This window comes from Ammospiza caudacuta, chromosome 17 (genome assembly GCF_027887145.1).
Source record: "Ammospiza caudacuta isolate bAmmCau1 chromosome 17, bAmmCau1.pri, whole genome shotgun sequence".
Classification (NCBI taxonomy): Eukaryota; Metazoa; Chordata; class Aves; order Passeriformes; family Passerellidae; genus Ammospiza; species Ammospiza caudacuta.
Window position 1 is genome coordinate 10840276 of NC_080609.1, and position 24151 is coordinate 10864426.

The 24151-nt window shown below is 44.0% G+C and overlaps 2 protein-coding genes across 2 annotated transcripts in view; one reads left to right on the forward strand and one right to left on the reverse strand.

The window, feature by feature from the left end:
* Window positions 1–1879: 1879 nt before the first annotated feature.
* Window positions 1880–11467, forward strand: BRI3 (brain protein I3). The gene is made up of 3 exons (XM_058816188.1): window positions 1880–2157; window positions 3656–3770; window positions 11086–11467. Exons 1-3 carry the CDS (start codon window positions 1989–1991, stop codon window positions 11216–11218), a joined length of 417 nt encoding a protein of 138 aa, XP_058672171.1. The 5' UTR covers window positions 1880–1988; the 3' UTR covers window positions 11219–11467.
* A 925-nt stretch (window positions 11468–12392) lies between these two features.
* BAIAP2L1 (BAR/IMD domain containing adaptor protein 2 like 1) overlaps window positions 12393–24151 on the reverse strand; it is a 33001-nt gene continuing 21242 nt past the window's right edge. The window contains exons 4-14 of the mRNA XM_058815955.1: window positions 21938–21999; window positions 21771–21842; window positions 21310–21447; window positions 20085–20237; window positions 19497–19664; window positions 18678–18825; window positions 17423–17630; window positions 17058–17135; window positions 16556–16721; window positions 13687–13727; window positions 12393–13157 (exon numbers count right to left, since the gene is read on the reverse strand). Coding sequence (XP_058671938.1) covers window positions 13082–13157; window positions 13687–13727; window positions 16556–16721; window positions 17058–17135; window positions 17423–17630; window positions 18678–18825; window positions 19497–19664; window positions 20085–20237; window positions 21310–21447; window positions 21771–21842; window positions 21938–21999 — 1310 coding nt within the window. The 3' untranslated portion in view covers window positions 12393–13081. The remainder of the gene's footprint in view (window positions 13158–13686; window positions 13728–16555; window positions 16722–17057; window positions 17136–17422; window positions 17631–18677; window positions 18826–19496; window positions 19665–20084; window positions 20238–21309; window positions 21448–21770; window positions 21843–21937; window positions 22000–24151) is intronic.

The following is a 24151-nucleotide window of genomic DNA, read 5'->3' on the forward strand; positions in this document are numbered from 1 at the left end:
TACTCAAGGACTTGTCTGGATACCATCCTGTGCCATGCACTCTAGAACAACCCTGCTTCAGCCAGAAGGTTGAACCATGAGCCACTGTGGTCCCTTCCAGCCTGACCCATTCCGTGATGCTGTGACCCTGAGGAAGGGGCTCGTGCAGGCAGAGCCCGTCCATCTGTCCAGCTGCTCCGAGTGAGCCGTGGCTGCAGCCGGAGCAAGGGAATCCAGCCTTTGCCTGGAGATGCCCTGCCCGAGGTGTAAGGAAGGAGGAGGCCTTTCCTGTCATGATCTATGGCAGTGCAGCAGGAGCACAGTAACAATCCTCCCTCTCTGGGCATCACCAAAGATGCTGCTTAACATTTATTGCAAGATATCACCCACTTGCCCTGCTACAAGCAATAACCTCCCTTTCAAACTGCTTGTTTGTACATCCCAGCTTTTGCCATCAGATGGTATTTCATTTTGAAGTGAGGCAGAAAATCTAACAAGATAGGCAAGGACTTTCCAGGCCTGTCCATCCAAATATCTGAACCAAAAGTATCCCAGACCTTCATATGTCTTGCAGGCCAGTACAGGAGCTGAAAAAGCATTGCAGACCTCTCTCAAAGGGAACTGGCTGAACTCTTGTGAGTCTTGCCTGAGGAGTTTCTAGTTGCTGGTTAAGGAGAATATGTCTGCCTTGCTCTAGTCCTGTGGGCTGTGGGTTCAGATGGTTTTGGTGTGCAGAGAGTTGTGGTTTGGAGGGTTGATGCACCCATGAAATTCTCTAGAATAATTCCTGTGTGAAGCAAAGCCATCCAGTCTGGGTTGTTTCCTGCTGAGCTCCCAAGACATTTGACTCACTGCAGTGGTTTGGTCCTTTGCACAAACTGGGGCCTACCTCAATGCAAAATTTTTGCTCTCTAGTAGTGTTTTGATGATTTGATCGTTGTAGCAAAACATATTTATCAGACTAAATACAGTTTAGATCTTAGAAAATTTGCTTTGCAAGATTTTCAGTGGTTGTGACTGATACAATTGATGTGTACTCCATCCTGTGGCCACTATTAGCAGAAACAAGATTTTAGTTGTTTTCCATGGGAACTAGATGGCAGAAGAATTTATGGAGCATTTCCTGGGTGCTGGAAATGCTTCCACATTAGGAACGTGGGTTTCAGAAAGCAGGTGAATCTGGTGAAAGTGTTGTTGAATTCATTCCTGTAGTTTGCACTACAGGAGGCTGCAGCATCCTTTGCTTTCCTCTTCCTTCCTGTAGTGTTTCTTAACTTTAGTGTTTCTTTGAACCATGAGAATTTTCTCCATCCCGGAGCTCTTCTCCCGTTCACGCTCATGTGCGGCTCTTCGCAGTGGCGATGTGAGAGTTTGCAGAAGTCACTGCGATAACCACCCCCATCCTCCCCGTCCCCAGCCCAGGGACGGCGTTTCACAGAACGGCTCGGGTTGGAGGGGCCCTGTGGCTGATCCGGGCCAGGGTCACCCCGGGGCACAGGGCTGGGGATCGCGGGCTGGGAGAGCGCACGGGCGGGAGCGGTGCTGAGCGGGGGCTGAGCGGAGCCTCGGGCACTGCCGGCTGCTCTCGGTGTCCGAGCGCAGGGAACCCGGTACCCCCAGCTAGGGCAGCGTGCTCACGGCCCCGCTGCCCGGGGCACAATGCTGCGGGGCAGTCGGTGCCGGTGCCGGTCCCGGCGGGGCGCGGCCCCTTTAAGGCCTTTAAGGTTCCCTGCGCCGCCCGCCGGAGCCGCCGCGCGCCGCTCGGGGAGCGGCGTCACGTGGGGCGCGGCGGCCTCGTGACCGGCCGCGAGCGCAGCACCGGGGCCGCCGCTCCGCGCGCGCCGCTGGGGAGGGGCCGCCGCCGTCCCCTCCCCCCGCCGCGGGCCCCTCACGCCGCCGCCGCCGCCCCCGAGCTCCGGCGCCCTCGGGCGGGGCGGGGCGGCCGGCGCGCGCCGGGCCCGGCGCCGCTTCCTGGTCGGCCCCGCGGGACGAGGCAGCGCCGGCCCAGCATGGACAGCAAACCGCTGCTGCAGGAGCGGCCCCCCGCCTACAGCCCCGCCGCGCCGGGCGCGCCGGGCTACGACTACGGGCACGGCAACTACGGCGCCATCCCCGCCCCGCAGCCCGGCTTCCAGCCGCCCCCGCCGTACTCCTACCCGGGCGCCGCGGCCGCCCCAGGTGGGTCACGGGCGGCGCCGACTCCGGGGGGCTGCGGGCGGGGGGTCCCCGGTGTGCGGAGCGGGCGCCCGAGCGCCCCGCTGCCCCTCGGCTGGGGCGGGGGGCGGCTGTGGAGAGCCCTCAGCTGCCGGGACCGGGCGGGGGTGCCCCGGGGCCGCGGGCTCGGGAGCCGGGCTGGGCCGGCCGGCGGGAGCGGGGAGCTCCGGGCCGCTCCCGCGTGCGGCTCCCCCGGCACCGGGAGGCGCTGGGCTGCCGCGGCTCCCCCGCTCGGAGGGGGGCGGGTGCGCCGGGATCCTGGTGTTCTAAAGCGCCGTCTCCCTTTGCCCTCCTTCCCTCGGGGCCCCTGAGGTGTTTGTGTTGTGCTCTCCCCAAAATCCTGGCTGGGATCGCGGGCATTCCTCACACGCGCGGTTTTTCTGCCTCGGTGTAAAGGCAGAGCCACAGCTGTGCTTGGCACTGAAACAGACCCCAAACTTGTTCTTTGCCTGCACTCCGCTGTACTCTGGTTAATGTTTGGTTTTTCTGATACACTTCAGTAGTCTGGGAGAGACTTAGGCAGGTGAGTAGATGCAGTACTTCCATTAGCAGTTAATACTAACATCTGCCCGAGAAAGAAGTAGCCTCTCAGGAAAGAGAAGTACTTCAAAAGTTATAGAAGTTACACAGCAGACACAGACCCCAGTCTTTGAGCCGAGCCCTGAGGCTATGGATTGATTTTCCTGTTGATAACGTAAAGCTTGTTTTCCTGTAATAAGGTATTAGTGGTTATTTTCAGTTTGAACAGTGGGATTGCCAGACTTCATATATCGATAACGTGATTGAAGAAAGTCTGAGAACTTGGGAAATAAGCTCAAAATGGATTATAACTGGGCAAACTGTGCCTTTATTACACTGCGTGCATCTAACCATCCATTTCAAAAGCTTTTTAAAGATATAATTTAAAGTTTTTAATAAAGCATTTAAAGCCTTCTGTCTTCTATCTACAGCCATGAACATTACTGATTCTTTTGCTAACAACATGGACTTTCTGAAAATTGGGTTTTTTCCTATGCTCTCTTTCTACTTGCCTGCTATCACTCCTACCTTGCTTTCCAGATAGAAACTTAGTATATGGAATTAAAGCTTGAAACTAGAGGAACATTTATTCTGTTTCAAATAGTTTGTCTGCTGGAGTGGGACTTTCTTGATATATAACATCCAAAGGGAAAGCTGTGGTCATTGTTTAAACAGTTTTTCCTGGGTGCTCAGCAGCACTGAAACAAAATCTTGAAGTTAATTATTAGCTCAGTGTCCTTTTGGGATGGTTAAATTGATACTTGGGTTTATGAAGTGGCTTTGTTATTAGATGTGCCAGGTGTTCCAGTTCTGATTTTTTCTAAAGTGCTTAATCAAGACTGCATTCCTGTTTATTATTTTCCATGTTTTGTTGTCATACTTGTAAATTATCATTGTTCTGTGTGCCTTCTGTGTGGTGATTGAGGGTTTTTTCTTATTTTAGGGTATGCTGTTCCTCCACCGACATCACAGCCAAACTACTCGAGCACGTACACCATCATCCAACAGCCTGCCACCACCACCTCTGTGGTAGTCGTTGGTGGCTGTCCTGCCTGCAGGTAAAATGGCTCTTGAGGAATTAAAATCAGTCTTGGGTTTTGTTATTCAAGATAGAGGTATCCATATGGTTCCTTGGTTTTCAGTAGCCTTTCTTTGTGTGTATTACAATTAAGTGAAAAGGCACTGAGATCCAGGAGTGGAATGCTTTGGTTTGTGTGGTGTGAGCTTGTCCTGGTGGGCTGTGACATGGGCTATAAATAATGCAAGACACTTCAAACATGAGTTTGTTCTTTAAGATGGAGGAAGATCTGTAAGTGATACTTTTAACAAAATGGCACTTCAGTAACACATGTAACAGGTCAGTTCTTGGGGGAAAGCGTGACAGGAAGTCCTTTCTGATGTGTTTATGCCTGGTGATGGTGAGTAGTATGATTTTATTGTGAAACTCTGTAATCTTTGATCATAGTCACTTCTGGTTTTCTGGCAGTACTGTGGAAGAACTTCTGCTGTTGTGGTGTGTGTTCCATTCCCAGTCCAAACTTTGCAAAACCAGGCAGAGTGATTGTCAGTATTGGCTGAAAACATTGGTGGCTTAAAGCTTTAAAAGGTCTCTAAAAGTCCTTTAACTGCAGAAGAGCAGAGAAATTGATAGACCAGACCAAAAATATCAGTCTGCTGCAGTGGTGAAAACCAGAAAAAAGTGGTCAGCTGTTACATGGAGTTGCAGCAAGAGAACAACTTCCCCCTTGGAGATCACAGCCATAAAAAAGGAAGGAGGCACTCAGTTTGCTCACTAGTGCTGTAAGTCAGCTGTAGTCCCTTTCACTTCCCAGTTCTTCTCTTCCTGGGATATTGGCCATGGCTGAGGGCAGAGGGATTGCTGCTGGTGCAGCTCAGGCACAGCTGTGACTCAAATGCTGGCTCATCCCCTCTGGTAAAGTGTACAGGAGTTACCCTTGCAAGGAGGCACTTGATCCTCTGTAGGTCTGAGCCCTTCCTTGCCTTTCAGAAGGTGCAGGGAACCTGCCTGAGTAGCTGAAGGGATTCCAGTTTGGTGTGTGATGAGTGTGACAGAGGATGTCATATGGCAGAGGCTGTAACCCAAGTGGTAAAGTTGCTGTTTGTCTGAGAGTCAGTACCTGCCTTCAAAGGTAGATTCAAATAAGAAGCATCCTGTGGTGTTATGTAAAAACAGGTGCCTGTTGAAATGGCACTAGTTAAGGCTGAAAAACCTGTACCAGCTAGAGCTATTGATCTAGGAGGTGTGTGTTTTACACTGGGGGAAAGCAAGTGCTGAGCTGTTCAGAGGATGTGGTAGATCCTGCCACCTGAGTGATTGCATCAACATGCTGATGCTGTAGCTCAGCCAGGAGACAGGGCAGATGTTGTGCATGGCTTGGAGAGAGGCAGGCAGGGTATTTATATACACAGGTTTTCTGGCCCTAACCCTATGACAGCTCAAAGCATTTCACTGGGGAACTGCTCTTGGAAATAGCTTAAAATGGGTAGGCTCTTGTTACTATAATTTTTTCTTTTTCTGGAAGTCCATAGAATATGCTGAGTTGGGAGGGACCCATCAGGATCATCTAGTTCAACTGCTGGCCCTGCACAGGACACTCCAGGAATCCCACTGTGAGCCTGAGAGTTGTCCAAACACTTGCTGAACTCAGACAAGCTTGAGGCTCCTGGGATGGTCCAGGAAAGACTTTTTAAACAATCATTTGCACATATAATATATAACTTTGGCTGAATTTTTGAAAATGAGCAGTCTGTTGTTAGTTGTTTTTAACTGATCTCGAGTAGCTTTCTTAAGTCATCAGCTGTGCCCAGCTGGAAGTACCCATTGTGGACTCTTTTCTAAAGCAAAAAACTCTACAAAATCCTAGTTTACTGTTGGATCCTTAGTTTCTGTTTTAGGCTTTGAAAAAAATAAATTGTGAGGAGAACTGTGAAATATTCTGGATCAGGGAATCCCAAGGATGAGTAACTGTATCTAGTCATGGTGTGTCAGTCTCCTTTGCCCTATTACAATGTTAGTTCCTAATTGTCCTGATTGAGAAAAATCTCAGTCCTCTTTGACTTCTCAAGACCTTAAACACAGTTCTAGTTTACTTTCATGTCCTGGAAACCTATTTTATGATGAATGCAGTGTGCAGCTACACTCTGAATACTGCCCTGAACAGAAAAGATGTTGAAGGGGCATTGAGAAATATTAAAAGCTATTAATGGTACATAAAAAACTTTGTTAACAAACTGTCAGGTTGTAGGGGGGTAGTATATAAGAAAACAAAGATAGTGTAGAAAGCAATCTTACCCCTAAGGAGTTGCAGATGGGCCAATTATCAAAGATTAGGAGCAGGCCTGACTTTAACAGGATGCAGCTGTAAGCAATGAGAAGAAGATGCTATAACAGAGTGGGGTGGCTGGGTGAGAAGGGAACTGGAGTCAGTGGCTGCTTTGTGAAGAAGAAAGAGTCAGTGCTGTGAGGAGATGCCCACAAGAAACACCAGAAGGAATGGAACTTTTGTGATAAGGAGACAGCAGTATGGAACCCCTGCAATGAGATGACAACACCAGGTCAGTTGTCCTGTTACTTTCCTGATTTGATGGTGCATGAATGTTAGAGATGTCCATGTGCTTTAGATCACCAGGAGGAGCCTTGTGTGTGGCTGTGGGATGATGTAATTCATGGAGGAACCTAAAGGCCATAGAAAGGATTTCTGCCATCAGGAATATAAAGCAGTCTGTTGCCCTATGGCATGTGTTTGTGGTGCTGATTGAAATCCAAACTATTTCCAGCTTAAAATATGTGGTCTTGAGGAGAAATATGCAGTACTGGTTTCTTATTTGAATTGGTGTCTGTTTTACTGCAGTCACGAGTGCTCTTGCAGTTAATAAGCTGGCTCCAGTACAGTCCATCTTTAGGCTTTTTTTATGGTATTTAGTCATAAAAAGTACAAAGTTTCTCCAGCAGTAGCTCTCTGAAGTTGGTAATATGCCTGTGGTGACTGGTAATTGCATTCCTGCCCTTCTCCCTCTGAAGCACTGCTGCCATCTGAGGGAGGACTCTCCTGGCTCTTGCTTAGAGCTGTTCCTCACGTTGAGCTCATTCATCACTGGTCAGTGTTGCTTTTTAGTTACAGACCCCAGTTTTAATGTGCTCCATCCTTCCCTGCACTCTCAGAATGGCTTTGGTGGTTGTATTCTGTTTTCTCAGTGTGTGTTCTCCTCCCAGCCCTGATGTACAGGGAATTAAACTGAGTTGCACAATCTTGTCAGCTTTATGGCTTCTAGTTGACATTTAAGGTTTGGCCAAGTCCTGCTTTTAAACTATTTTATGTTCCTGAGTGTGTTGAGTCATTCCAGGCACTGCCTTTAGATATCCTGCTGTGGAATTATCCTTTTAGCTTGGAGAATGCAGCCTGGCTGCTTTACTTGTGGCCACTTTCATTTTCTTTTTCTCTGTCTTTTGTTGTTGGCGATAACTAACTGCTGAGCAATGTTTGCTTTCCTGTTATTTAACAGAAGAAAGCTCCTTTTAAAAACTGCAAAAACATTTTCTTGATCTGATGACTGCAAAAGCCAGTTCCCTCAAAACCTGGGGGAGAGACTGTTGTGGGCCCTGTTGGGTTTTTATTATTGTTTTTTTGTTCAGCTGGGAGAAAGAGCAAGGGAAAGGACCTCACACTGCTGCAGCTTTCACTTCTGACAGCTACAGTGCATCTGCTGGACCAGCAGTGTAGTGGGTCTCAGATTATGCCAACACTGAAGCTTCTTCCTGAACTGGGAGATGAAACAAGTTTAATTAAAATTGTATTTATTCTGAGATGTCTTCCAGCATTCTCCCTGCCACAGGTGCTGTTTTGTTGTTGTGGTGTTTTTTTTTTTTTTTTTTTTTTTTTTTTTTTTTTTTTTTAATTTATTGAGGGTTTTTTTTACTTGATAAAGCTGTAACTTCTCAGGTTTCAGTTGAAATTTTGTTTTTGTCAATTACACACATCTCCTGAGGAAATAGACTCTAGAAAAATTGCACTTAGATGATCAAGTCCTTCCAAATCTCAGCCTTCTGGACTTCCCTTATTTCACCCACTAATGATGTGTTGGCTTTGATAAAAGGCTGTTCAGGATACAGACTTTCTATAGTTGTTTCTTTAAACTTCATGTAAATATTCTTTAGATTTAGTGTGTAGCTGCTATAGTCCATGCTTGTCCCTGGTCTGATGTTCCCATTCAAATCTAAACTTTGAAACTCAACCAGCCTCTGTGGCAGAAAATGGGATATGATTTGAGAGTTCCAGATGGTTGGTCAGTGATCTTTGTGGAGGATAGATAGCAGTTTTTTTCAGTGCAGTTTCTTTTCATGTCTTGCAGAGCTTGTGGTACAATCAGCCCGTCTCTGATTACCTGGGGTGACCCTTTGAATATATCTGTAAGGTCTAAAAAATGCTGATAAGCCCACATTTGAATACTGTGATGTAGTGATAAGTCTAAAATTGCATGTGTTTAATCAGACCAATGCTGTGTTCACAGATCTCATTATCAGCCCTCTCATCCTGAGCATTTGACTTAAGATCTTAATGTGAGAGTTACTTTGAAAAAAGGGGTTATCTGAAAAACAATTTGGTTTCAAGTACTTGTCAGTGGGCATAATTGACCTTACTGTATGGAGTTGGCAGCTGCAGTCATAGCTTAAATGCAAGATGCTGCTTGCAGTATAAATAAACCTTTCCACTTTATTTTTAGAGTGGGAGTGGTGCAGTTATAATCAGCTTTTATGTGGTTTATGCTGTAGAAGAAAATTTATGTTTGGTTATGTTGGTGAATCCACAGTTTGAATATGGAATCTCTAATTGCTCCTCATCTCAGGTGAGATATACAAGCAAAAAATATCCATAATCTCCCTTATAAAAAGTATTTTTTTTTCTTTTTAAATTTAGTAACTGGCTAAGCAGTGGTTGGGTAAGTGTTCATCTAAAATTAGGTGCTGACATAAATCAGCAGAAGCCAAGAAGTGTTTGTGTGGCTAATGCTGTAATCACACTGTTAGACATGATAGGAGCTCAGAAACATCAGGTGTGCTGTGGGGTCAGGCAGGCACAGCTCTGCTGGGTGTCCCTGCAGCTGCCTTGCTCTGCTGCTGGCCTGGTGTTGAATATGAATGGCACTTTTTAAATTTTTAGTTGTAGTTTGCACTACCACTGAACACTTGTGAGTAACTGTTTAGGAGGAAGGGAGTTTAGAAGAAATTCTATTTAAAGTGTCAAGGACATGTGCTGACCAGTGGACTTGGGCCCTGCAAGCTGATTAAGAGGAGGTTGATTGGAAGGGGTTGGGCTGTGCCCATCACTGCTGGGGCTGACCAGCAGCACCCCATTGACCCCTCTGTGTTTGATTAGTGTGTTTATTCTTTAAGGTCACATCAATAGACTGCTTATACTCTTAACTGAGCACACTGGCTTACTTGTCACAAATGGAGGTATCAGGGCAGAAACTGAATATGGAATTATTAGGAGACAAGGAGAGGATTTCAAAACAGCAATGAAGCAGGAGTTGGGTGCCTGCAGGAGGGAACTGCTCAGTGTGTGTGAAAGGAAAAGAAGGCATTAGTGTAACAGCAGGGCAGGAAATACAACAGCTGTCATGTGCTGTGTGCAGTTTCCAAATAATGTTATTTGTGATGTCATTGAAATGCCTGGAAAAGGGGCTTGGCCTGTCTTGGGTAGATCTGTAGTGTGAAAACTGAATCTTGAATTACTCAGAAAGCTCAAGAGTGTGTCTGAGCCTCTCCATACATCCAGTGTGTTACTGGGTTAACCTGGGGAGAAGCAGAGGCCTCACCCCCTGAGCTTGTGCTGCTGGTTTCTGTTTGGTCTGAGGCTGGTCAGCATTTCCTGCACATCCCAAGTGCAAATTGCCAAATTCAGCTGCTTCATCCAGACCTGATGGTTCTGGCTGGACACTGCAGTGTCCTTTTTGCTCCTGTTTCTGTTACTGGTGTGTTCCCAACAGTCCTGAATTTCTTTGCATTCCAGCTCCAGTAGCAGTGTTCCAGGAGATGGCTCTTCCTGAGTCCAGCTCTCAGGGCAGGAACTTTGTTTTGCCACAACAATGCAAGATTACTTGAATATTGAAATGGATATCTCTGTGCCCAGAGAGATTAGAACAGTGAGAGAGGAGCTCTGCAGAAGTGTTCTGCTTCAAGATACACTCCTCAGGACTTCAGATGTGGCCCTTTTTGCCAGAGCTGAGCCTGGCAAAAAAACATTTTGTTCAGTGAGTTTCAGTAGTGCAGGTACTGCTGTTCTCTCTCCAAGGCTCCACAGCCCTTCAGGAGAGCCTCCGGTTCTCATGTTATGCTGAGTTTGTGAAAATAGCCACAATGTCCAGCACAGGCTGCCCAGCTCTGAGCTGTGGGACACTTTGTGCTGAGACTCACATCTATGTGGTGATATGAACTTGGTCTGTGTTTTTTAGTTGCCTTAAAAGGATGTTATCTGAGGACACGAAATGATAGAGCTACTGCTGGGATCAATGGTAACCTGACAGTTCCTTTATTTTATACCAGACACACAGTTAACTTCTATCTCTGCAAACAGAAATAAAGTGCATTAAAGTGAGGGAAAGCTTAAGGGGAATATGAACTTGTGTAAGCAGCAGAATATCAAGAACTCTTGGAAAAGCCTCTGGCTCCTGATGGTGGCTGAGGGGAGGGGAAGGGTTCCCAGGGTTAATCAGGTTGCAGAGGTTCAGGCAGTTGCTGTAAGGAAATGGTCTCTTGAGCCTGTGCCTTCCTTCCTTCGCTCTATTTACACATCCCAGAGCTTGTCCCTGACTGCTCCCAGGGAACAGCAGCTTGTTGGCCTTGGCACCCTGCTCACAGCCTGCACTTCAGGGTCACTCAGCTCTGTTTGCCTTGACTTGCACTGTACCAGGAGGATACATCTTGTTCCAGTGTTTTGCTAAACTCCAGATTGTGACTATTTATGTAACTGCACAAATTTCTAAAGTCTGAATTCTCCTGTTTACTGTCTGTCTTCATTTTGGGGGATGCTCAGATACAGCCCTTCAGAAAGGAGTCAGGGATTGAAATGGAGGTAAATTTCTGCTGTCATAGGACTGTGCTGAAACCAAATTTCTGTGTGGTCATGGAGCTGGGAGTCAGCTGGAGACATGTGACATCAATAATTAGTTCCTCTGCAGTTGTAAAGAGAGATCAGTTTTGAGAAGTAAAAACCAGGAACAAACTCCAAACCTTGTACTTTATCTTGCTCTATAAAATGGTGTGGTTTCTCGTGACTGCCAAAGCACTGAGTGGTGGTTTGAAGGCAAACTTGTTGAGTGTCCTTTGACTGAGTCTGTTTTCCCTTTTTGCAGGGTTGGCGTGTTGGAGGACACCTTCACCTGTCTTGGTGTTTTGTGTGCCATTGTATTCTTTCCAATTGGGATTCTGTTCTGCCTTGCACTGAGGCAGAGAAGATGCCCCAACTGTGGGGCAGCTTTTGGCTGAGGGGCTGAATGTGGACGTGCTTACTGAAGCTACAACTGTTAGCATACTCTTTCTAATGTAAATGTCATGTACAATCATTTTATTTGCTTCAGACCTGTTTTGTAAAGTGTGAAGGAATTTAGTCTCTTGCATGTAATTTAAACTTAATCTTTTATGAGCATGTGCATTGCAAAACATGAAAACCTGACTTGTTTTCCATGTTTAGTGGCACCTGTTGAAAACTAAATAAAACTGCTTTTCCTTTTGCAATCCTCAACTTGTGGCTGGATTATTAAATATGTTACTGACACGTTTGGTGTAGTCTGAAAGCAGAGTAGTAATCCTAGCTACAACAAAGGGTATTTGCCAGAATCCTTGTGCTGATGATAAATGATGTTTGAGAGTGTACATGTTTAGGGCATCAGGTATTTGAGGGAAGTGTTGTAAGTGCTGTGTGTGTTACCTCTATGGCAACTGCTCCTCTCCCTCACTGCAGGCACAAGTATTAACACACAATCAGAGCCCTGTTTTAATTAGTGAGGGTTGTGCTTCATGCAGGGGCTGGAGTTGGTTCACAGACAGCAGCAGGAAGAGCCTGGGACACTGCCAACCGTGAGCTGCCCTGAGTAAAGGCTTTTGCGTCTTAGATTGTTGAATTCTGGTGCTGAATTATTGCCAGCTCAGACAGGCTGGGCTGAGTTGCCTCTGCTGTGCTGTAGAAGATGGGCTCAGGTGGGGGTGCCCCTCTGGAAAGCTGCTGATTCAGAGGGGATGGGGGTGGTTATGCAGGGTGCTCTGGCAAACTGTCCTCGGCCTTGAACTTGAAAGGCAGGGTCAGAGCAGCCAGCACATGCTCATATACTATTTTTTGATATTAAGCAACTGAAAGGCATTTCACATGACTTGAATTCCCTGTTTATAGTAGTAGGAGTAGGCACCACCAAAGGAATGAGCCAGGGGATGCTGCAGGAAATGTGCATGTGTAAAATGGAATGGTTTAGAGTAAGGATTCTGCTCTGGCTGAAGTTTAAAAGCTCAGTTTCACTTAACTCAGCTGCTGCACTGTGCCAGCACTCAGGCCTTTGCTCAGCTCCTTAACTAAAAATTTTCAACTTTAAGCTGGTTTTTTTTTTTTTTTGGGTAGGCTACAGTAATGGAGGAACTTCAAAGGCAGATTTTTATATTGGCATTTGAGAGAAAAACATGGCACTGCTTTATTATGACCTTTTATCAGACTAAGTTTGACAACAGTTTTTAAAGACAAAATTATCACTGAATAATGTGTTGACAGTGTAACATTAGACTGCAGATGAGTTTCTGTTGACTTGAAATTTGTGTAATGAACATTAGGCAAAGCATTACAAGTTGTCTATTCTTAAGGGGATAAATATTTATTTATAACCTAAGGTATCTTTCTTACACAAAATAACACATAATCATTTATACAGGCAATTCTCTATTCTGGAATAAGGCAGTTGTTACATTCTTCTGCTTGAAAAAAAAAATCACTGTTATCTTCTGTAGGTGGCATATGCAGGTTTATATTCTAGAACTTACCATTGCAGCTTCCAAGTAATGAATGCCAAAGATTGTGAGCTATTACTTATTCTGATTCACTAGAGTATCCAAACTATCTCCAGTATTTTCACAATTCCTACTACAAAAAAGGCATACTGTAAAATCAAGCCCAAGTGCTCAAACACTAGCCCAAAGCAATTACCTCATTAGAAACTACAGCTTTAAAAAACATCAGAGCTCCATTCCAGTATGTGTCTATTGTACAGTAATTACATTTAAATAAATTTTTAGGACAAGTTGAGATAGTAATTGTCATTGCTGAAACTGGGTGTAGATGAGGAGGAAGCAGATGTGTCTGACCCGTGTTCATCGGATAATCGGTGCGGATCTGTCGTTTGTTACTGTGGGTCTGAGTTTCACTGTTGCAAAGGGGTTTTCTCCACTGAAAAGAAATGCATCAAGTTACTTGAAGGCTTTCTGCAATCCAACCCCAAATTTATTCATCAGGTCCTTCACTGTCAAACAGTAAGTTATGGTTCTGAGACTCAGGGATTCTGTGCAACCCCTTAGTTTAACTTGAATTTTTAAAATGAGGTTATGTATGAAGAATCACTTTTCAGTGAGCCAGAAATACGAGAAGTTAATGCCCAGTTACATCTGGACTTTTTAAATAGCTCCCAGTCTTCAAAGATTTTTGCTTTTAACTCTCAAAATTAGTTAAAGAAGGGTTTTAAGTCCTGCTCCCTGTCAAGCTACTGGAGAAACATGTTTTTCTGAGAAGGGCCTGTGTATTGTGCTGCACTTGATGCCACCCTTGAGGAAAGAGCAACTAATTTTCGCCATATTGTTCTAGCAGTGATTGGGAAAGGTCACAGAGAAATTAATGATAAACGTTCTTATTTCCCCTTATAATCAATAAAATAAAATAACCAATGTAAAAACAGTACAAAATCAGTGTAAAACTATTTTACCTTAGAAAAGGTGGTTTTATAATGCCATTCATGTCAGGTTTCTGTAAAAAAAAAATATATATATATTCACATGAATTTGTAGAAATATGCTACAGGTGATCTTGCCGTCCTGCTAAGGGAAACAGACCCTGTAATAATCTGTATGGCCAGTTTGATTTTAATTCTTAAGATTTCAGTGCTGAAGCAAAGCCTGCCAGGCTTTCCATTCCAGACATGGTGTGTTTCAGGACCTCATTCAGCAGGTTCTTAACTCATGCTTGGCTTGTGACTCCAATGAAATTGCTCAAGTGCATCAGCTGTAAATAGACTTAGACCTTACAACTAGGCCTAATTAACCCTTAAGATTAAGAAAAATGAACATGCCTGAATTAAATCTTACTGAACACCAACCCTCCTCAAAGCTATATCAACTATAAACTCTTTTTTTATAGTTGATACTGTTGTGCATATTACTGCCTTGTGTAGCACAGCAGGAACAGTTTAACTGTCAAGGACCATTCCTCATCTCTCCTTCTTGAAATCCTGAGTATTTTTTTCTGTGTATTCTGAAACAAAAATAAGATGCCTTGAATAATTTCCTGCTTCTGCATAGGAGGCCCAGTGAGCAGTTTCACATGTGACTGTTTTACATGTCTGTAAATGCTGTAGGAATGTCCAAGGCAGCCCAGGATAATGTTGGGCTCATTTCCAGAGCCTATGGAGATGTGGGGCTTGGGGACTTGCATGGAAGCAGGAAAGACAAGGAAGTTCTGCAAGAATGAAAATAAACAGTGACTTTGGAACAAAACACTTGCAAGTGCAGCAGCTCTCCTGGAGTTGTCCTAAGATGGGGTCACAGCAGCTGCTCTGAGTTGGGAGGTGCCTCAACAAAAGTGGTCATTGTTCTATACTCCAGAAGTTCTAGTTTATTTTAGTTTTTCTTTCCCTGTAGGAATTTAGATTATCAAAAAAAGATGTATTTGTTTTCCACTCCTAGGAGCTATTAGTTTCCATTCTGGCTTCCAAAGAGATTGTACAGCTCTAATTAAAGCTCTGCCAACTGGCTGATCTGCCATTCCTCTTGAGTTTCTGGTTCAACAGGAATGTTAGTCCACAAGCCTTAAATTTATTCCTAAACCCCCTGACCTAATGCCACAAACCAAAACAGCCCTTAAGGTGTCTGTTCCTGAGAATGGAGTGCCCCCAGCAGAACAGTGCAGGGATCCTGAGACCATTTCACACATTCTGTAATTCTTTAAGCTCTTTAGTCAGTCACCTGCTCCCAGGCACAGAACTCTCCCTGCTGGACTGGCACCTCCCAAGGGCTTTGGACATAATCCCATTTGAAGGCCTTGTGGATCCTGCAGGCTTCCACAGCAACACACGCTGAGGGAGCCACCAGAAATTCTGACATTGCACCATTGCTAATGCCCATGGCTTCCTCATTCAAAAATGAAAACCACAAATTTGTCAAAATACAGATGCTGGTCTTCAGAATAATTTTAGAAGTTCCCAGATATTTGTTTTGAAAGTAACTGAACACTGAGATTTAGATAATATTTCTTGATAGTCATTTTATGGAGCAGCAAAGCTTCATTCCTCACAGAAAACACTGTCCCAGAAACATCACTGCACAAACTACACACTTCCTACCCCACAATGTTCATTACTGAGAAATAAACCCACTTACTTGAATGTGGATTCAAATATATATGCTAATATTAAACTGTTCTGACTCCCCCAAAAAGTGCAAATCTTTTCTGTAGGAATATTTATATTGGGAAAAAAAAAAGGGTATCCCAAAACATGACTCATAGTGAAATGGAGTAAGATTTCCAACTGAGAGGAGCTTCACAAATCTCCAACAACAACTTTCATACTTTCTTTCACACTTTTTATATTTGTAGAGTAAGGTAACCTGTTCTTTTAAGAACTAGACACAAGTCTGTGATTTGATTACAAAAGTGATTGTAAAGGCCACTTCAATATCTACTCTAAGATTCACCAGATTACTTAGAAAGCAAAAACATCTGTTAGCAGGTCAACCCAAAAATTGTTTGGATCTTAGATTGAGAGACAAAATATTTTAGTCAATAAATAATGCAATTTTTTAGCTACTGGCTGCCAACTGTATTATTCTTTGACTCCTGAAGTTTCCCATGGCACTGACTAATGGAACTTTGCATCTTACTTTGGTACAGTGTCTCATATTTTAGCAATGCTAACCTTATTTTATTTAATTTGGGGGTTTTTTTGCCTTCAAAATGTGATCTCTGCTTCAAGAGGCTTTTTGGAGAAAGTCTCAAAACATCACCCTTATATACACATCAGGAAAATACTTAAAGAAGCAGCAAGAAAAAAGCTTGTAATTGCCTAATTTGATTAGTCTTCATTTTGAATCAGTTTGAATGCTGCTTAAACAGCAGAAATAATAGCATTGTTATACATTATCAGGTCATAAAAAAATGTATTTTCACTTAGCTGCAGCTTTGCTGAAAACAGCCAGGAGTTAGTACAGCTCTCCCCTGGCAATGGCTGCAAACACAGAGTTTATTCTGCTGTAAGTCCCCTGTCTCCCACAGCCCTAACATCACTGAAGGTGATGGATGTGTGCTGCTTTCTGTGAGAATTTCTTTTCATGTTGAACAAATTCCATGGCTGAGAAGTTTTGCTGTGCAGGGTAAATCTCCTGCTCCTGTCAGCGATATCCCTGATCAATTCTTCTCCCTTCCTGTTAGGATGGATGGACTGAAATGCCAAAACCCCTGATATTCTGCAGACAGATGTGTCAGAGGGCTGAGGTCCAGCACAGGTAGGTGAGGTGGGAGCTGCCAGGGCTCGTTTCAGAGCAGGGTGAAATGTTTGTGCTCCTTTGGGTTCCCTGACTCACCGGGCCCGCCTGCTCCGCTCTGTCCGTCGGGGTTTTCACAGCAGCACCTTTGGCAGGCTCCATCCGTCTGTCTGTCTGTGCAGCCCCCAGGTAGTCTGGTGGTGGGAGGACAACCTCCCCCTTCTCCACAAGGTTCACAGAGCTGACACTTCGGATTGGTGCAGGGCTGCAAGAGAGAACCCAGCAAATTCTCAGGTGCCAGAATCCACCTCGCGCTTCCCTGCAGCACCGGGAAGGCTCAGACGAGCTGGAAGTGAATAATGGTGCAGTGTCCTGGAGCCAGGGGGAATCTGAGTTAGGGCTGTTCCAAAGCTACTCCTTGGCTCTGTGTCTAACCATTAAAACACATTCTTAGCATAATTAAGGCATTGTACTACAGGCTATTAGAGAGTATTTACTGTACATGTTACTGAACTTTAAAAACCGTGAGCACAAAAATAACATTTTAAATAAATGTTAGTGAAGATCTGGGCATTTCTGCAAGTGCCACCCAAAATGTTACCTTGGCACTGGGGCAAAGGCTTTTTCTTCTGCTGATTCATCCAGTGGTCTGGTGTATGATGATGGAAACCATCCTTTTCTGTAAAGGGAAAGGTGTTTTATATTATATAAATTTGGAAAGATCTTTCACACACAACAGTAGAGTCAGCAAACAGATTTGACTTTTGAAGACACCACTTTCCAATTAGGCCAAATTAATGTGTAAAACCAAATAATGTGCAGAGATTCTTCCTTAGAGGGAAACCCCAAGTCCCTCATCAGTGACAGCCAGTAAAAAAGGTGGAAAACCATTTACTAATATCTGCTAACGTAATCTGGTGAGACACACTTTTACTTCATGTTCAAGGTGGGTAATGATTATCTTACAGTCTGGTTGTGTCGTGCTCCCCATAGAGCCAGCCATCCTTTTCCTCAGCCACCAGCAGGGTGATGACATCCCCCTGGGCAAAGCTGAGCAATGTCTTGTTGCTTCCAGCAGTGTGAGGGAAGATTGTCTTCACTTTTTGCCTTTTCATTATATTCAGTCCCGTGGCAACAGAAGTTGAACGTGATAAACTGGCATCATCTGAATTCTCTGTCAAAAAAAGAAAAAAAAAATGTTAGACACACAGAAATAAATGCAATTAGTAATCTGAGAGGAAAAAAATAAAGGAAAACTCAAGTGAAAATGGAGACTTTGTACTTAGACCCTCTCACTGCCAATGTTTCTTATCACCATGAAGTTCTTAACTGCATATGCCTTTATATGCACACACCCAGCATAATAAAGTGGAACCAACAGGCAGAAAAAGTTCTGTGAGCTTTAATTGGCTATTTCTTTCCTCTTTTGCCATGAAAAATACTATACAATCACACCTGTAAAAGACCTTTGAAAATTTTCCCTTCTGAAAAATGGAACTGTGTATAAAATCCAACTGATGCTTTCAAATGTGCCTCAGCATTCAGCTTCAGCATTGAGAAGACTTGCAGATACTCAGCACTTTCTGGACACCAGATGTTTATCAGAAAAAATATAAAAGAGGGCTTAAAACTGTATGTTGACTATTTTTAAGGAAGAAATGCTGGAATTTCTACTACACATTGAAAAGTTCTGTATTTCTTATCCTGTGGTCTAGGCCTAGTTGTTTTGCATATCACAGAAAGTATAAAAATCAATATATTAGACACTTGGGGAGATCTTATTAGGATTTTAAATTTCAGGAAAAGAACTACAAGACTGTGTGCATCTTGTCCCATGTGCATTTCTCTCTTACTGCTCCATGCCCTTAAAGTAAGGCAGAGTGAGACTGTCAGTGTTTGTTTGTGCACTGAAACACTCAGATGTATCCTGTTCAAAATCATGGAGTGCCTTCTGCTGATAACATTTCAAGCCATGAGAGCAATTAAGTTGGGTCAATCAGTGACACACAGAAAGTAATTAAAATAGAAATGACTTGTCCTGACCTGCATTTAACACATCTCTCTCTCCTGTTAGGTAAATGATATAAATCCTTTGTAAAGGCCATTTCCTACTCTTCTATACATCCTGAAATTCACATCATCATGGTAGCAGAGCAGCCCTGAGGTAATTTTGAACACTGCAGGCTGTCATTCACACTTACCCAGTCTGCAGGACACTCACCTGCTGAGTGATTCAGTTTTTCAGAAGGAGCTTTGGGAGCTGTTGCAGGACTGTTGAACATATCCACGAGTGGGCTCGTGTACGCCCTGCCTGTGGGGGCTGGGGGCACTTTGGATGCATTTTCTTGAGGATAAAAATCATTTCCAATCTGGAGTCACAAAAACAATAGTATCACAATACTGAGGGAACAGCAATAACTTTTTTGCAAGATTAAATTCTAGAGAGCAATGCTTAAACATTCCTAAAGGATACATATTTAAACATGACGTAAAGCCCACCTGTTCCTATGGAATTGCTGATTGAAGGTTTGTAAGTGTTTGATAAACACTTGCTACTGGGAAGGCTACAACAGCCTTTTATCTGAAAATAGCATGATGATCTCCAGATTTTTCTTGCTTAGAAGTTTAATCTTTTAGAAATTCAACAATTAATGATGACATAGCTAACCAGAAGAAATGAGAATTTCACCTGCATTCCTAAAAGCTAATAATCATGAAGAAAAAAAGAAAATAGAAAATAACATTTTTGTTAAGTTTACATTGAACTACTGAGTATGTAATGCTATTACTTAGAGACAAGAATGTAGGAAATGGAATGGCTGGAACAAAAGTGCTTCAGGAGAAACCCTGGGTGCCCAGCTGAGAACTGAGCCTTGCTTGGACACGTGCTCCTCCCTTCTCTGCTGGTTTTTTTCCCCAGAGCTTCAGCTTAGTGATCGTGGCTCCATCCCCAAGCCCAGCATATTCCAGCTGAGATCCACCATGCTGAGGTCCAGCAGAACCCCCTGAAGCCTCTCCACCCCCATGAGGAGCAGCTTACCAGGGTGTTTCTCTTCACCATGGGCGAGGGCTGCGGCGTCCCCGAGACCGGCGTGGAGCCAGGGGTCCTGATTTCATCTATCATCATTCTCACTTTTTCAGGCACTTTGGTGGCATCACTACAGATTTCCTCCCACCCAGGCAGCTTGGATTTTAGGAAGTCTGCACACTGCATCCAAATTAAAAGGTACTTGTCAAAGATAGGCTTTATCATAAAATTGCACAAATCTACTGGATAACTTTCATTATACCAAAACGGAAATACTTTCTAAGATTCTTCTAAGGAAAACCTCTTTGAAACAAATAAGATGTTGTAAAAACATCTCTTTTGCAGGGTCAGATATTGGAAGTACCTGATCAGTCCCACGTGTTTTTTTCTTAATACATGATTAAAAAAAATTCACAGTAACCCTTGGTTTTTGCTACAGTACATTTCATAGAATAGTGTATTGTAAACATCTTCTGTGAACTGGGCACACTTGTCTGGCACTTCATTTTTTCTTAGCTATTTCTGACAGTCTGGTGTACATACTGCAGGAAACATTCAATACTCCTGTGTGCCTGGATTTCTGTTTATGCTCACACTGACCTGAACGTGGTAGAAGTGCATGTGCTGGGTAAAGCTGCAGTGCTTGTCAACCAGAAAACAGAACCTTCTTTTCTCTTCAAGGAGAGCTTCTCTGCAGCCTTCTGCAATAAATCTCTGAATATCACTTTGTCGAGAGCTCACGGTTTCCAAATACTGAGGGAAAAAAGGAAAAAAAAATCAGAGAGCCTCTGAGTTTCATTTAATGCTATATCCAATTAGTTAAGTAAACTCTAAAAGCCTTAGAAAAGCTTTTGGAAAGGGAGGGTGGGATAGGCTGACTCTACTTCCGAGTCCCTCTCTTTCCCTGCACAGATCTGACTTCCCTGATCTCATCAGGTGAATGTACATTGTCCCTACAGGCAATTAGCAGCCTATTTAGGGTTGTGAGGGGGGTGTGTGTGGTGTGTGTTGAAATTAGACTAATGACCTTTGTCTGCACCACCACAGCTCCATTTATTCACACAAAGCTGGGATGAATCTCTGCTTCATTTAGGAGGGGGGGTATGAGTTACTAAAAAGACTGAACTATATTTATCTGAGATTATGAGGATTCATTAAATGCTAATCCTTGAACTCAGACCCAGAACCTTCAAAAAACCCTCAACTCTTATGAAAGCAGGTTAAAAGACAGGCAGTAAGAAATAGGAGCTACTGTTACCTACACTTACTGTACTGTGTTATACACATGGATGTCTTTGAAAATTAAAATAGATATGGAAAAAAATACATATAAGCTAGGAGGAAGTACAAGTGTCATGCAAATAAAAATATCTATGGGAAGTGTTTTCAGAGAGAGACAACAACAATGAGAATCTGATTTACTAATTTTACAACAGTTTCCCTTCCGTGTCTTGCCATTTCAGATTTCACCTCAAGATGGCAGTGCTGCATTGAGGGCAGTAGGAAAGGCACTACCACAAGTTGGCACTGCCTGCTCAGGGAAATGACTCTATAGCAAATTACTACTGAATTTGCATAGTTTAGCTGGCTCCCTGGGTAGAGCTCTGCTTAAAGGTGCAGTTACAGATCAATTATTGGTCAAGGGATGAAATCTAGGAACCAGAGGTCTCTGAATACGTACACTGGAGCAGTGAGAGCTCAATTGCAGCTGCAGTACAAACTCCAGGAGTGCCTGCAGCACACACCAGCTCTGAGGAACCATTAGCTTTTTCTGTTGACCAGTTCTCATAGAGAGGAAGAAACAAATAAGAGACAATGCACTGACCTCCATTTCTTTGTGCTCATACTTTGTTACATTTCGTGCTCCTTGGCTTTTCCTTCTGATTTTTTTCAGCTCAGCTTGAGACTTCTCTAAAGAATCCAGTTTGCTTCTGTGTTCAGTTTGGTACCTTTTTAAAGTTGCCTGCAATCAAAGCATTTACATCATCTCATAAAGCACTCAGCCCTGTATCTGGGTAAGGGACTGAAAAGCATGACTGTGATCTCAGATATTGCTCACACACCCCAAATGACTTCAGCAACTGCTGTGGTTCTATAAGGAGCTATGAAGTCATACAGAGGTTCCCTTTTTAACTTATATAAGCATGAAAATTTTGGCCATCTTTATATATATAAAGTGCATTTCTATTAAAGTTGTATCAATTAAATCTTGGGAAACAACATCAAAAAATTCTTTGACTAGCAACAGACAAATAAAATAGGAGTTTTAGAATTCAATGTACTTACAGTCATATATTTTACATCCAGGTCTGTTTTCTTCTCCAGTTCAGATATAATTTCTTTATGAAATTTTTTGAACTTTAAAAACAAATGAATTAAGGGTTATTAAAAATTAGCAAAAGTAGTTTATAATTTCACAAGCAAAATTAATTAGAAGAAATCATTTAACTTACACTCTCTTCTAGACTGTCATTAAGTTTCTTGTGTGTTCTTGAGATTTCTACCAGAACTTGGCCTGTTGATAAACACACAACTATATTGGTTTCTTTCTTAGGCTTCTGAAGTTAGTTAACAAAGAGGAGTAATAAAATACATTTAACTCAATACTCATTAATGGTTATATTAAGGGGGTAGGAAATTTCTTGCTGTTGCTCATCACAGCAGCTGAAATGAATAATTAACTCTGGCCACAGACAAACCAAGCAGTTCATAAGTGATAGAAGAATAACTAATCATGCATTGTTATGCAAAAGGACCCTGGAGTGCCAGGAAATGCTTCCTTCTTTCTCTTCCTTCTTTCCAGAGCAGCTCCTGTTCTTTTAGTTAACAGCCTCTTTTTGTGCCAAGTCAGAGAATAGCACACAAGTTGTTACTACCCAAATAGCTGCTATCCATTTCATAGTCTGAAAACTAAACTTCAATATTTATTAAGCTACTGCACCTTCAGAGTCAACAAAGCAACCTTTCAGTTCCCTCACTGCACACCTGCTAAAACAGACCTGCTCCACACAGGAATTCCCACCTGTGCTGCATTAACCAGCAGCCAAGGCAAAGCAGATTCTTCAGCATCCTCACAACAGACCCTGAATATCCCACTCAGCTCTGCACAGACTTAACACAAATTCACACAGCCCAGTCAGGACTGTGAGCAGCTGAAAGCTGAACTGTTCCATTTTGCTTCAGGAGGATACAGAGGAAACATCTCTCCATCTTTGGGTGTGGCTGTACGTGCAAAGCAGTGAGAGCCACGGGCTGGTGCTGCCCTGCCTGTGCCAGCCACGCCACCCTGCCTGTGCCAGCCACATCCCCCTGCCTGTGCCAGCCACACCACCCTGCCTGCAGCAGCCACACCACCCTGCCTGTGCCAGCCACATCCCCCTGCCTGTGCCAGCTACACCACCCTGCCTGCAGTAGCCACATCATCCTGCTTGCAGCAGCCACATCACCCTGCCTGTGCCAGCCCTTGCAGCAGCCACATCATCCTGCCTGCTGCTCACAGCCATGTCAGCCCCACGCCCTTCCCTGCCCTGGCAGGGGCACACAGACAGTGCCAGCCCTGTCTGGGAGGTGGCAGCACTGTGAGGAGAGCAGCTGAAGGGCCCAGATCAGAGCAGCTGCTCCCAGCTCCTGACCAGGGGCTGCTGCCAGAGCTGGAACTTCAGGGACCCTGATCAGATCCACAAACTGGGCTGCCTGTGGAGGCCTTGACTAGGGATGTGTTTTCCTGGCACTCCATTTGCATGGCAGGACTGGCAGGTTCAGTTTGACAGCTGGTTCCCTGGCACACCTCCTGCAGTGATCCTTGTATCCCTCAATAACCCTTGCAGCTGTCCCAGCTGGATTTGCCACAGGCACCTGCAGTTGTGCTGTCCTCGTGCACAGGCAGGGCTGCAGTGACCACAGTCCTGTAATCCCTGCACATCACTGCCAGTCACTGCATCGGGCTGTGTGTCCCTCCTATTTGCCAGCTTGTGCAATTCTAGTTTCCTTTTTTTGAGTTAAAATAGAAAGGATGCATTAGGTGCTCAACATGCTCAAAATATTAATTTTGTTTTCTACCATCTATATCCTTTGAGAATCCTTGAGCAAAAACTTATCATCCCATAATGCTTCAGATCATTCAGCTGTTCAGAAAAGCTCCCAAAAGATGCCAATAATTTTAAAAAGTGGCTCAATAAATGAATGACAGAACTCTTTATGAGAACTTTCTTATTTTCTTTCTCATCTGCACAGACACCCAAGCCTGTCTCCCAGAGAGCAGGTTGGTGACTTGGTAACCTTCTCAGGCAGAAGCATCCCCATGTCCATGGATGTGTTATCACCTTTCTCCCTTCTAATTTACCATTCTCCAGTTACATCATCTCAAAATCTTCACTTCTTTAAAATGAGGACCACATCTCTTGTGAAACAGCATGACACAGCAGATTATAACTAAATCTTACAAAATGTGGGTCTGCATTGTTGTTTATGGGGAAACATCAGGTGGTAGAGGAGGAAACACACGTGTCTGTCCTGGCTTTTCAGGAATCCCTCTTCCTGCTCCAGTGCCCACCCCTACCTCTCTCTGCAGGACACTTAGAGGAATGAATTGCAATGCAGTGAGAACAGACAGCCCCTTGACTAGCAGGAAAAGGAATTCACAGTCACAGAGGAGTGCTTTTATTTTT